Genomic DNA, 12,225 nt, shown 5'->3' with positions numbered 1-12,225 from the left:
AGTTCTCCTCCCTGCATGTGGTAGCTGTTTACATTCCCCCCAGTGCAAATGCTAAGGATGCACTGGCCGCACTTTACGGAGCCATTAGCGATCTCCAAAACACTCACCCAGAAGGACTGCTCATTGTCGCTGGAGATTTCAACCATGCAAATCTCAAAACCGTGCTTCCTAAATTTCATCAACATGTGGATTTTGCGACGAGAGGGGCGAGCATGCTGGACCTTGTTTACACCAACATAATTGGTGCGTACCGGGCTGAGCCCCGCCCCCACCTCGGATACTCAGATCACATCTCCGTCAAGCTGATCCCAGCATACAGACCGCTCGTCAGACGCTCCAGACCAGCCAAGAAACTGGTGAAAACCTGGCCAGCAGGAGCCAACTCTGCCCTCCAGGACTGTTTTGAGTGCACCGACTGGCATATGTTTAGGGAAGCAGCAACCACCAACGGCTTCATTGACCTGGAGGAGTACACAGCATCAGTGACTGGTTACATCAGTAAGTGCACTGATGACGTCACTATCACCAAGTCCATCACCACACGCTCCAACCAGAAGCCATGGATGACTGCAGAGGTACGTGCACTGATGAGAGCCCGAGACATAGCCTTCAGAGCAGGTGATAAGGAGGCTCTGAGCATAGCGAGGGCAATACTGGCCCGGGCTATCAGGGACGCTAAGCGTGCACATGCTCAGAAAATCCACGGCCACTTCAGAGACAGTGGAGACACACGGCAGCTATGGCAGGGCATCCAAGCCATCACCAACTACAGGACATCTACACCAGCCTGTGACAGCGATGCCTCATTGCCTGATGCGCTGAACGTGTTCTACGCCCGGTTTGAAGCAAAAAATGATGTGGTGGCGGAGAAGAACATTCCCTCTCCCGACGAACAAGTGCTACGTCTGACCACGGCTGAGGTGAAAAAGTCACTGCGCAGAGTGAATCCGCGTAAGGCTGCTGGCCCAGACATTAGTCCCGGGAGTGTGCTCAAAGGATGTGCAGACCAGCTGACAGATGTTCTCACGGACATCTTCAACATCTCCCTGAGCAGTGCCAACGTCCCATCGTGCTTCAAAACTACCACCATTGTCCCTGTGCCAAAAAAGTCACCTGTGTCCTGCCTCAACGACTACCGCCCCATTGCACTCACTTCTACCATCATGAAGTGCTTTGAGAGGCTGATCCTGAGGCACATAAAGAGCCTCCTGCCTCCCACCCTAGACCCCCTGCAGTTTGCGTATCGAGCAAACCGCTCTACCGATGACGCCATCTCAACCACCCTCCACCTAGCACTCACCCACCTGGAAAAAAAGGACACATATGTTAGAATGCTGTTCATAGACTTCAGTTCAGCATTCAACACAATCGTCCCCCAGCACCTGAACACGAAGCTGGACTTGCTGGGCCTGAACATCTCCCTCTGCAACTGGATCTTGGACTTTCTGACGGGGAGACCCCAGACAGTCCGGATCGGGAAAAACACCTCCAACACCACCACTCTGAGCACAGGGGCCCCTCAAGGCTGTGTGCTCAGTCCACTGCTGTTCACACTACTGACGCACGACTGCACGGCGCTACACGGCTCGAATCACATCATCAAGTTCGCCGACGATACGACCGTGGTGGGTCTGATAGAAAAGAACGACGAGTCAGCTTACAGAGAGGAGGTGAAACAACTGCTAACCTGGTGCAAAGTCAACAACCTGTCCCTGAACGTAGACAAATCTAAAGAGATTGTTGTTGACTTCAGGAGAGCACAGAGGGACCACGAGCCGCTGGACGTTGATGGCTCCCCGGTGGAGATCGTGAAGAACACCAAATTCCTTGGTGTCCACCTGGCCGAGAGCTTAACCTGGTCAACACCGGCTCCACAATTAAGAAAGCCCAGCAGCGCCTCCACTTCCTGAGAAGGCTGAAGAGAGCCCACCTCCCACCCCCCATTCTCACCACTTTTTACAGAGGGACCATAGAGAGCATCCTGGGTAGCTGCATCACTGCCTGGTTCGGAAACTGCACCAAACTTGACCGCAAGAACCTGCAGCGAGTAGTGAGGACAGCTGAGAAGATCATTGGCGTCTCTCTCCCCTCCATCTCAGACATTTACACCACTCGCTGCATCCGCAAGGCAACCAGCATTGTGGATGACCCCTCCCACCCCTCACACAAATTCTTCTCCCCCCTTCCGTCTGGCAGAAGGTACCGGAGCATCCGGTCCGCCACAACCAGACTACAGTACAGCTTCTTCCCCCAGGCCATCCGACTCCTCAACTCTAAGGGACAGATCTGATCATCTCTGTTACCCGTGGTTTATGCGCTATTGCACTATTGCTTTATATTCATATTTATTATATTCATATTTATATTCCCGCACTACTCAGACACAGTCATATTTATATTTATATTCCCGCACTACAAATTCCACACAGTCACTTTACTGGTTTGCAGTTATATGTAGCATGTTGTTGTTGTTGTTGATTTTTTGTTATTATTGTCGCTCTATGTTGCACCTTATGTTCTTGGGAAACGCTATTTCATTTCACTGTATAGTGTGTATATGGCTGAAATGACAATAAATTATCTTGAATCTTGAATCTTGAAGACCCTCTCCCTCCGAATCATGCCATTTGCATGGTCCTCCAACAGTGCCAGCAGTGCCATGGTGCAGCATTACGCACTGGGCTCACCCCTGTATTTCTAGGGTTACGGTAATAAAACTGACCGATAACAGCTTGGTTAATCAGTTTGTAATCACCCACGTAAAATGTTCTTGAATATAACCCCTTTTGAATGCCTGATTTGTCATGAAAAGCATCAAGAGGAACGGACTATAATATAAAGATTGTGATGAGGGTGTGGCTTGATTTTCCACACTTGGGATTTAATTGACATTTGATTATGATTATGTGTTTACAGTGTCTCATAAAATTATTATGTTATTGACACATGTTGGACAGATGCTTTATTCCATGCAGTCGCGCCGTCCTCTCCTCCTCCTGCGATCCGGTAGTGGACAGTATTGAGTGACGGGATTAAATAGGCCTATAGAGAATTTTTATTTTAATTTCGATTCTAAGGAGATGTTTCTGGAGCTAAAACTGAGAAATAACGCAGTTGGCTAAAATTATTCTGATTAGGCCTTACTATAATTTAACACATGATACGGGTTGAAATTAAACTTATGAAGGGGGATGATAAAACATAATCGTTCTACTCCCTCTACATTTCTTCAGTCTGACTTCAGTTCACCACCAAACCATCTGTGTCGCCATTTCGCCTTTTCCTCCAAACCACGCGTACGCATGGGTCAGAGTTTGCTTAGGGCTGCGCACATTCTCCCGCCAAGTTTTTTTATAGATCACAACCTTGGCGTGAAAAGTCACGTACGCAACTTTCAGCCCCGTTTTGTGCGTACGCAACGTTTATAAATGAGACCCCAGATCCTTCTTGCCACTCTTGCCGAACTTGGCATCGCTGAATCTGCTCTTTCCTGGTTCACATCCTACCTGACAAACCGCACCTATCAAGTGACATGGAATGGCTCCTTGTCCAAACCTTGCACGCTTGAAACTGGTGTCCCTCAAGGCTCTGTACTGGGGCCTCTTCTGTTCTCCCTCTATACCAGGTCTCTGGGCTCGGTAATTGCATCACACAGCTTTTCCTATCACTGCTATGCTGACGACACTCAGCTATTTCTCTCTTTCCCCTCATCTGAGAAAACCCTGATTGCAACACACATATCGGAATGTCTGGTGGACGTCAGCACCTGGACAACTGCCCATCACCTGAGGCTTAACCTCAACAAAACCGAGCTCCTCCTAATCCCAGGGAAAGACTGCCAACACATGGACTTACTGGTCACCGTCGAGAACATCACTGTATCTCCCTCTCCAACTGCCAGAAACCTCGGTGTGGTTGTGGACAATCAATTATCCTGCACTGCAAACATCACTGCGGTCGCCCGATCCTGCAGATTTGCACTTTACAACATCCGCAGAATCCAGCCCTTCCTCACAAGGGAAGCAGCTCAGCTTCTATTCCAATCACTGGTCATCTCCCGCCTCGACTACTGCAACTCACTCCTGGCTGGACTTCCTGCCTCTGCGATTAAACCTTTGCAGCGCATCCAGAATGCGGCAGCGCGCCTCGTGTTCAACCTACCGAAGTTCTCCCATGTGACCCCCCTCTTCCGGGACCTCCACTGGCTCCCTGTAGTAGCTTGCATCAAATTTAAGACGATGGTACTGGCATACAAGGCAGTCGATGGAACTGCCCCTGCCTACCTCCAAGCATTGCTAAAGCCACACACCCTAGCTCGATCCCTCCGCTCAACTACCTCAGCTCGACGTCTGGAACCGCCATCGCTAAGAGCTAGCAAAGGCCGTTCAGCAAAGTCACAACTTTTCTTGGTTTTGGGACCTCAGTGGTGGAACGAGCTCCCTGCCGCTCTCAGGACCGCAGAGTTGCTCACTATCTTCCGAAAAAGACTCAAGACTCACCTGTTCAGAGTCCACCTCGACTCTGCATAGCCACCCTCCCACTTCTGGCCACCATTGTACACTGTATTGTATTGTATTATAGTACTTAACTGTGTAGCAAATGCAGTAGCTGCTATCATGGCTGTAACACGGGGAATTGATTGACCTAGCGATTGTGGTACTTGCACTTGGTTCTATGAACATCCTTTCTATACCGACAGCGATATATTGATGCACTTCTTATGACAAATGTACTTATTGTAAGTCGCTTTGGATAAAAGCGTCTGCTAAATGCCCTAAATGTAAATGTAAATGTGACGATTTCAAAAACTTTTTTTGTTTTGTTTAAAGCATGCTACACGCGATTGGTTGGTTAGATTGGTTTGGTCATTATTACGCGTGCATTATTCCTTTGCACAACGTATTATTCCTTTGCACAACGTATGTATTTTCGATATTTGAAAACGATATCGTCCCATTCAGAGCAAGGAAGATTAGTATGCTAGGATCTCGGTTAACAGGCATGTATGGCGCCTATTTTACAATAATCTCAAACGTTTCATTAACTCACTCACCAGACCAACCAACCACGCGTGACACCTCCGCCCAGGCCAGAGCCTTGGCGTTGCGATCTCTGAAGTGAAAAAGGGTTGGATCGTACAACACCGGTTGCTCAGTTACAGCAACGATTAATAATTCAGCCGAAATTTTGTACAGTGAGTGAATAAAGGTAGGTAGGAACCAAAGTGCCTGCCGGTGTTCCCTGGGATCCACGCAAGCGAAGAGCGTCTACATTCCGATTGGCTGTCAATGTTCTGCCGCTGAAACGCGTCATAGTAATTTGCATAAAGTTCAACAGTTTTCAACTTTTTTTGGACGCTCTGGTCGCTCAACTTTGGCCGCTGGTAGCGTTGGTCGCTTTGGTCACTTTGGTCGCTCTGGCCCATAGAAAGTGAATGACTTCCGGCGATTTGGTAGCTTAATTCGCTTCTGGTGTGGACGTACATGCATCTAGTTAATATATATATCTATGGGTGGGACTAGTGCTTGTAGTCTTACGAGAATCCTCCCCTCTTACACTTCGTATTTACTTCTACGCAAAAATCGTCATATTGCGTCATCTTAAACAGGAAGTGTTGGAGATCGATACAGATCTCTCCAGTCTCCCCAGAAAATAAGGGAATGATGCACGACCATTCAAAAATATGAGTGGGTTTCTAACGATACAAAGCTTAATGGAAATGGGTGAAGTTTATGAAGGTATTATTGTAGCAAAAGTCTTTAGCACCTGTAACTGCAGAATTTGAATGCGTAGACTAAAGTCACAGTAAATTTGAAGTTGTATATATTTTTTTGCATGTGTACTCTAAAGTCACAAATGTGTAACAGTACATTTGTAGTCATAAATATTTTTTATGCCATTGTAAACACAAAATAGGGTCTACGAGCATGCAAATCTGTGTTACAGGTGCGCAAATCCTTTTGCTACAATTATTGCAGCGCAGTTGGTGCTAAACACATTCGCACACCCGTGTTTCATAATCTGAAAACATGCCCAAAAGGTGTGCATTCGTAAACCCATATTTGAACTAATCCATCAGAAGTTGGACAAATCTGTGAAAAATGTCCTCACAAATAAAATGATAAAGAATGCTATGTTAATTCAGCATTTTAATGAGCGAGCACAAATCCATTTGACAACTGCTCGAATCTGCTCCCGCAAGTCTCAGCTGTGGGTTTTTTTGCAGGTAGTTTTGTATGGAGTCAGAACAGTCTCATTATTAATTAATGCACAGAGAAGGATTCACAAATGTATTTTGTGATTTATATATAAATTACTCTCTTCTCACAAATACATTTCAATGCACACACAAATGGATATCGGCATGTATAAATGTAAAATAAATCTATAAACAAAAATAATTTCACAAACACATTTCTGTTCCACACACAAATATGTCTTATTTTAAATAAAGGTCATATAAATCCATAAATAGATTAATTAAAATAGGATTTGCAATTTTCATCAAAAATGTATTTGGATGTTGTTACATTTATGTACAAACTGTTAAATTTGAATTTACAAGACGTTTTTCATTTGTGAACTTGTTTGCATTTGTGTGTGAAACGGTCTGTATTTATATGTGGATTTTTGAGACTCTCCTGACGTGGCTGGATTCACAAATGCATTTTTTTCAACAAGGAACTCTCTGTAGCCAATCAGATGCCTCCTTTGTTTTCAGCCAATCACATGACTGCTTTCCCACGAGGGGTACCTCAGCAAGGCCAGAGCACAGCATTTTCTCTGCGCATTTTGCGTTGCTTTTCGGTAAACTAAAAAAAGAAATAGTTATCCGGACTTGACCTTTCTTTATAGATACTTGACTGGTAAGAGTTCAGCCTCAACATGGCGTCTGGGAATGGCAATCACGATTCAAGTGCAAGTGAACTTTACTAATTAAGCTAGTTACCCTCTTGTCTTTAGTCGTGAAATGTTCTTGGACCATCAATTAATGCTCTTGCTAAGTTTTAACGTCAGGTCAGTAAGTTAGTTCAAGAATGATTTGAAACATTCTTATTGTAGCCTGTTTCCTCATGCTTATTGTGCTCTTCCGCTACTACATCTTGATACGAAATTAACATGAGTGAAAATAACGTGGCTGTGTGACAGGGTCTATCGCCTCAAGCCGAGGTAGCAGCATGGGCTTTTGTGCAATTGTTAGCCAGGGAGCTGTCCGCGCCTGCTGCTTCCACCTCGTCGCACATGGGCAGAGTAAACCAACCACCAGTCAGGGCAGTGAGCACACCAGTCAGGGCTGGAGACAGTGCCCAACCTGTGACCAATAATGATAGGGTGAGGCAGGCCATGCAAAAGTGAATAAATAAATTTACTATATCTATATTTCACAATTCATTAGTTCATGGTTTGTATCCTTTTGATGTTTGTGCTTCTGATATTTGAGCTCGCCCACCATTTTACAAATTTACTCAATATCCATCAATATCATGGCTGATGGTTTTAGACATTTTCCGTCTGGATTTCTCAATGTCCTCGTATGCTGCTTGTCAAATTACAATTCATGTGAACCTGTGATGTTACTTACAGTCGCCGGCCTCGTGGGGATCCCAAACACTATTTATTATAATATATGACAATAAAAAAAAAAATATATATATATATATATATATATATATATATATATATATATATATATATATATATATATATATATATATATATATAGTAATGCTTCGCGAAAGATGAATCAGTCCAACCACGACTTTGGTATTAAGTTAAACTTGTGATGTATTGGCATATTGGTCTATTGGTCTCTTGAATATCGTGAACCCGTTGACTGTAAAGTTACCGAACAGCACCAGTGTATTTTATGCTTTTATTTTGCAATTAATAAATTCCAATGATTGGAAACATGGCATATAAAACCATAAACTAAAGCCATACGTTTTTATTATGGAACAATCTTGCTCTAGATTTATTCTGGCTTTCATCACAATTCATTTTGTTATTCTCCACATCAGGCAATTTCCGAGTATGTTTGGTGAGCAGCCAAGAGGGAAAAAAAGATTCACTTCTCCTGCTCCTGCCCCCTGCGTTGTTAAAAGGACAGATTTTAATATGTATGTCCTTTCGGGGCCCAGCCAGTTCACTCCAAAGGGCTAGAACATGCATATGCTGGCCTGGGAAAGAGGATGCTCAGTATCAGGGGCGGAGTGGGGCACTAATAGCCTCCGGGAGAATCCTCCCCGGTCCGCCCCCCCCCCCCCGCAACACAGTTTTTTTGTTTTTTTTTGTAATAAAAAATAAATAAAAATAATAAAAATAAAAATTTGTAAAATAGGCCACAGTTCTGCTCTGTGCGGAAGAGAATAGGCGCTCCGAGAATTGGCGCACTTCCTTACAAGACCGGTAACCATAGCAACGCCGGTAAACAAAAGCACTTCGGATCTGGCCGTAGTGCACCCCGCACTACAGCCATCCGGAGGAGCACAGAGCTTTTGGCCGTGATATTATCTATAAAATTATATTATACTATTATATATAGAACGTTATAAGACGCTGTCACCGAGTGTGAGAGGAGAGTTGACGAAGAAGATGGCGGTTGACCTAGTTTCAAAGTTTATACCGTTTATGCTCGGTAATACCGGTGTAACGTGCTGACACGACTACTACTACATGTTCCAAATCTGTTAACATATTCTCCATCAGTTCAAAGAGAAAGATCAGTTAAGTCATTAATTCGTCTGAAATATACCAGCCAGCACATACACATTTGACTAGCAGCTTGAGCTAGCTCCCGCCTAGCAATAACGTCAATGGTGGAGCTCTGGCTACTTAGATGCATCCCCCTCCAGCATCCGCCTCTTCTTTATTCTGGCCTTTTCAGCCCCTCCTTTCTCTTTTCTCTTCTTGCCTTCCATGAGTGCCACAACAAGCAAAAGCAAGCAACCACGAACTTGTTCGCCTTCTCTGTCTGACGCGTCTTTAGGGTCATGCCATTAGACGTGGGGCCGCTCATATATTCCCCTACATTTCCGAAAATGGACTTGACCTGAAAGCTGTTTATTGGATAAACGCATTTCCCAATCCCAGGAGTCTTTGCTCCATTCTACGTCAATTCAAGAACAAACAAATTAAAGTAAACTGTAGTTCGTATTATTTATTTATGGCCATGAAAGTTCTGTAACGCCTGAATAATGAAGAATTAAATGAAGTAAGAAAAAAACAACAACAAAAAAAAAACATGAATGAGACAGAGTAAGCAAGTGGTATAAATATTGGTTGGATGTTCTCGAGACATATATTGTTTATTTCGGGGAATTTCACGGTGTCTTGACGGGAAAAAATTATGCTCAGGGCCGGCTTGCAGACGCCTCGCGGCCGCTCACAACTGTGGGCCGGTCCAACTGACTTCGCAGGCCGCTACACAATTGTGGGCCGGTCCACCTGACCTCGCTGGCCGTCGGCCGACCGGGAAATCTCCCGATCGTCCCGACGGCCACTCCGCCTCTGCTCAGTATACCAGACAACCTCATACACAGTGAGGTAATCATATATACAATATTGTTGATTGCTCAATGATTAAAAATGTAAATAACTTTCTATATTATGAATCATATTTCACTTTGTTTTAAAGATTGTGGCTCTACTTGAGGGGGTATTTCCCAAACTTAAAACCTTAAAAGGAGGCTGGATGTTCTACAAGGCTACAGGTAACATTTAATCTCAATTACCAATGATGGGGAAATATAGCCTTTAATGTTTTTCACATTCAAAGCCCCAGAGATGTGTTATGCGGCATCCTACTTTGAAATACCATTAATATCACTCCAAGTGGTAAACACCACTAGTATGTGAAATGAATGTATGCATGTTAACAAGGTTTTAAAGGACATTTGTGTTGTTCCTCTTTACATTTCAAAATAGGTGGTAGCGGAAGTCGCAAGTAGAGCATCATTCCAACTGAGTCCGAGGGGTACTCCACGAGGTTGCTTAAATCCGCTTCCAACAATGGGAAGAACACAATGTTTATAGTTTATAGGAGCAGCTCTCAACTGAACCCCTCCCCTATGACTCAGCTGAGTTTGCAAAGATGCCTCAGTCAAGCTGCATCACATGTGGCAGTCAAATGCCTTTGCAGCTTTTGCCGCTCCATGTGGAAGGATGCAATGGCACATTGATTGTAAGCTGTTATTCAAATGTTTCTCTTACAAATGAACATGTAATACTTTAGCTTGTGCAAATTACTATTTCGAAGTCTATGGCACTAGCTCTTTTTTTCTTTTAAGGAGAGTGAATGTGAGACACCTCTTGATGATTCTCCTATTATTGAGCAGCCAGTCTCGCCTACCACATGGAACGGAGAATCCTCAGAGGTAATTGATGTATTTTCATGCAACTTTGCAAATCAGTAATATAGCCTTATTCTTTTTTTCACCATGGGAAGCAAGGTAGCAGATGTTTTGGGACATAATGACATGATGCTTACAGTTGTGTGAAGCTGTAGGGTATAATATCTCACCAAACTTACCTTTTGTACAGGGACACACGCATTTATGTACTCATTATTTAGCATAGGAATATATCCTGTATCTAGCAAATATCACATCTCTGAAAGACGTTCATTAACCAGCTTTTCTCATAAAATATTTGATCTGTTTTAAAAATATTGATTTTCTTTTTTTGTAGGTTTGCCCAATTTGTCTTGCATCGTTCCCAATTTGTGTCCTCCCATCTCATGCAAGCACATGTGGTGACGGGTAAGACGTATAGTTCAGGTTCATGTTCTGAGTAAGGTGAATAACATTTAAAGTGGCTGCATCAGCATGTGCTGCACATTTATAATCACAGTAGAAATCATAGCAGAGCTAGATACTTTTTAGGGTTCTGATTTGATATGACTTTGTATGATGGTGGAGCCTATATGCAGAAAGAAATATGTGAAATATAATCACTAGTCATGATTTGTCTGTTTGTCATTCTCGCGACTAACATTTCTCCCATAAAGACTCGATCACCGATAAGTATGAACAGGATTTATTTCAATGACGACATGAGAATATTTTGCATGGTAAATCTTTGGCATGAGCCCCGTCACTGATCCAGGATGACGTGCAGACTCGGCGTATCCTGCCAGGACTAGCAGGGGCGGAGCCTTCCCCTGGACAAGTAGACTGAGGCAGACCTGGTGGTGGTGGGGTGGATGGAGGTCCATCGAACGAAGACCTGAGCAGCAATGAACATGTGTTAGACTACTCTTTATAGAGCAGGTGCGGGCAGGTGATTGGTAGTTGGTGAATGGTGATTGGCGGCCAGCTGCGCGTGATTTGAGTCCTCCTGGTAGAACTACCAGCAAGCTTAACATATATACCGTATTTTCCAGACTATACGTCGCTCCCGAGTATTAGTCGCATCAGTCAAAAAATGCTCCATGACGAGGAAAAAAACATATATACGTCGCATCGGTGTATAAGTCGCATTTATTTTTAAACATTTAAACAAGAACGTTTAGTCTAGAGAGACTGAATAAAATTGCAATAGCAATATAGGTGTGTCGGTCCCACTCTTAGTTCTGAGAGTATAGCGAATTCAGTGACGCCGGGATTCCACCGGACGCGTATGCGCCGCGGTCCTAAACCTGAGAGCACGATCGGGAGGTGGAAGTTGCGCTTTAGATGCCTTCACAAGTCCAGCGGAGGGCTCCAGTTTTCGCCGGCCAAGTCATGCGCTGTGATATGTGTGACAGCTATGTTGCACAACATTGCAGCTAAGGCTGGGGTAGCTTTGGTTGAACCGGAGGACATTGAGGACGATGACGACGAGAATATAATTTATTCGGTGGTGCAGTAGGCTTGCAGCGTTCAGTTGTAGGCCTAATGAATGACGGTGCCATCTTGCGGCCGAAGATTATGTACGCACAATTTTGGCATACAAGTCGCTTAGAAATATAAGTCGCAGGGCAAGCCAAACTACAAAAAAAACGCGACTTATAGTCCGGAAAATACGGTATATATATATATATATATATATTATTTTTTTTGTCTGTCCTAAGAATGGGCATTGATCTTCAAAAATCAATGTTTAAAAGGAACATTGATTTCAGTTCCTGCAGTTAATATATTGCTTTAAAATGCTGGGCTTCCAAAATGTCACTGAAAGGCATACAATTTTTGAAGTTCCCTGCAACAACTTTTTTTTTTTTTTTCTTCTTTTTAGCATGGGCCACTG

The 12,225-nt window shown here is 43.9% G+C and overlaps 1 protein-coding gene across 1 annotated transcript; it reads left to right on the top strand.

Annotated features, from left to right (window-relative positions):
- Positions 1–3,737: 3,737 nt before the first annotated feature.
- On the top strand, positions 3,738–4,542 carry LOC130381223 (uncharacterized; the record flags this gene model as incomplete). The annotated part of the gene is made up of 1 exon (XM_056588702.1): positions 3,738–4,542. A coding segment is annotated over one exon (792 nt), but the record flags the coding sequence as incomplete, so codon positions are not given.
- Between the last annotated feature and the right edge of the window lie 7,683 nt (positions 4,543–12,225).

This window comes from Gadus chalcogrammus, chromosome 4 (assembly GCF_026213295.1).
Source record: "Gadus chalcogrammus isolate NIFS_2021 chromosome 4, NIFS_Gcha_1.0, whole genome shotgun sequence".
NCBI lineage: Eukaryota > Metazoa > Chordata > Actinopteri > Gadiformes > Gadidae > Gadus > Gadus chalcogrammus.
The sequence above is the reverse complement of the archived record's forward strand: the minus strand, read 5'-3'. Positions and strand labels throughout refer to the sequence as shown.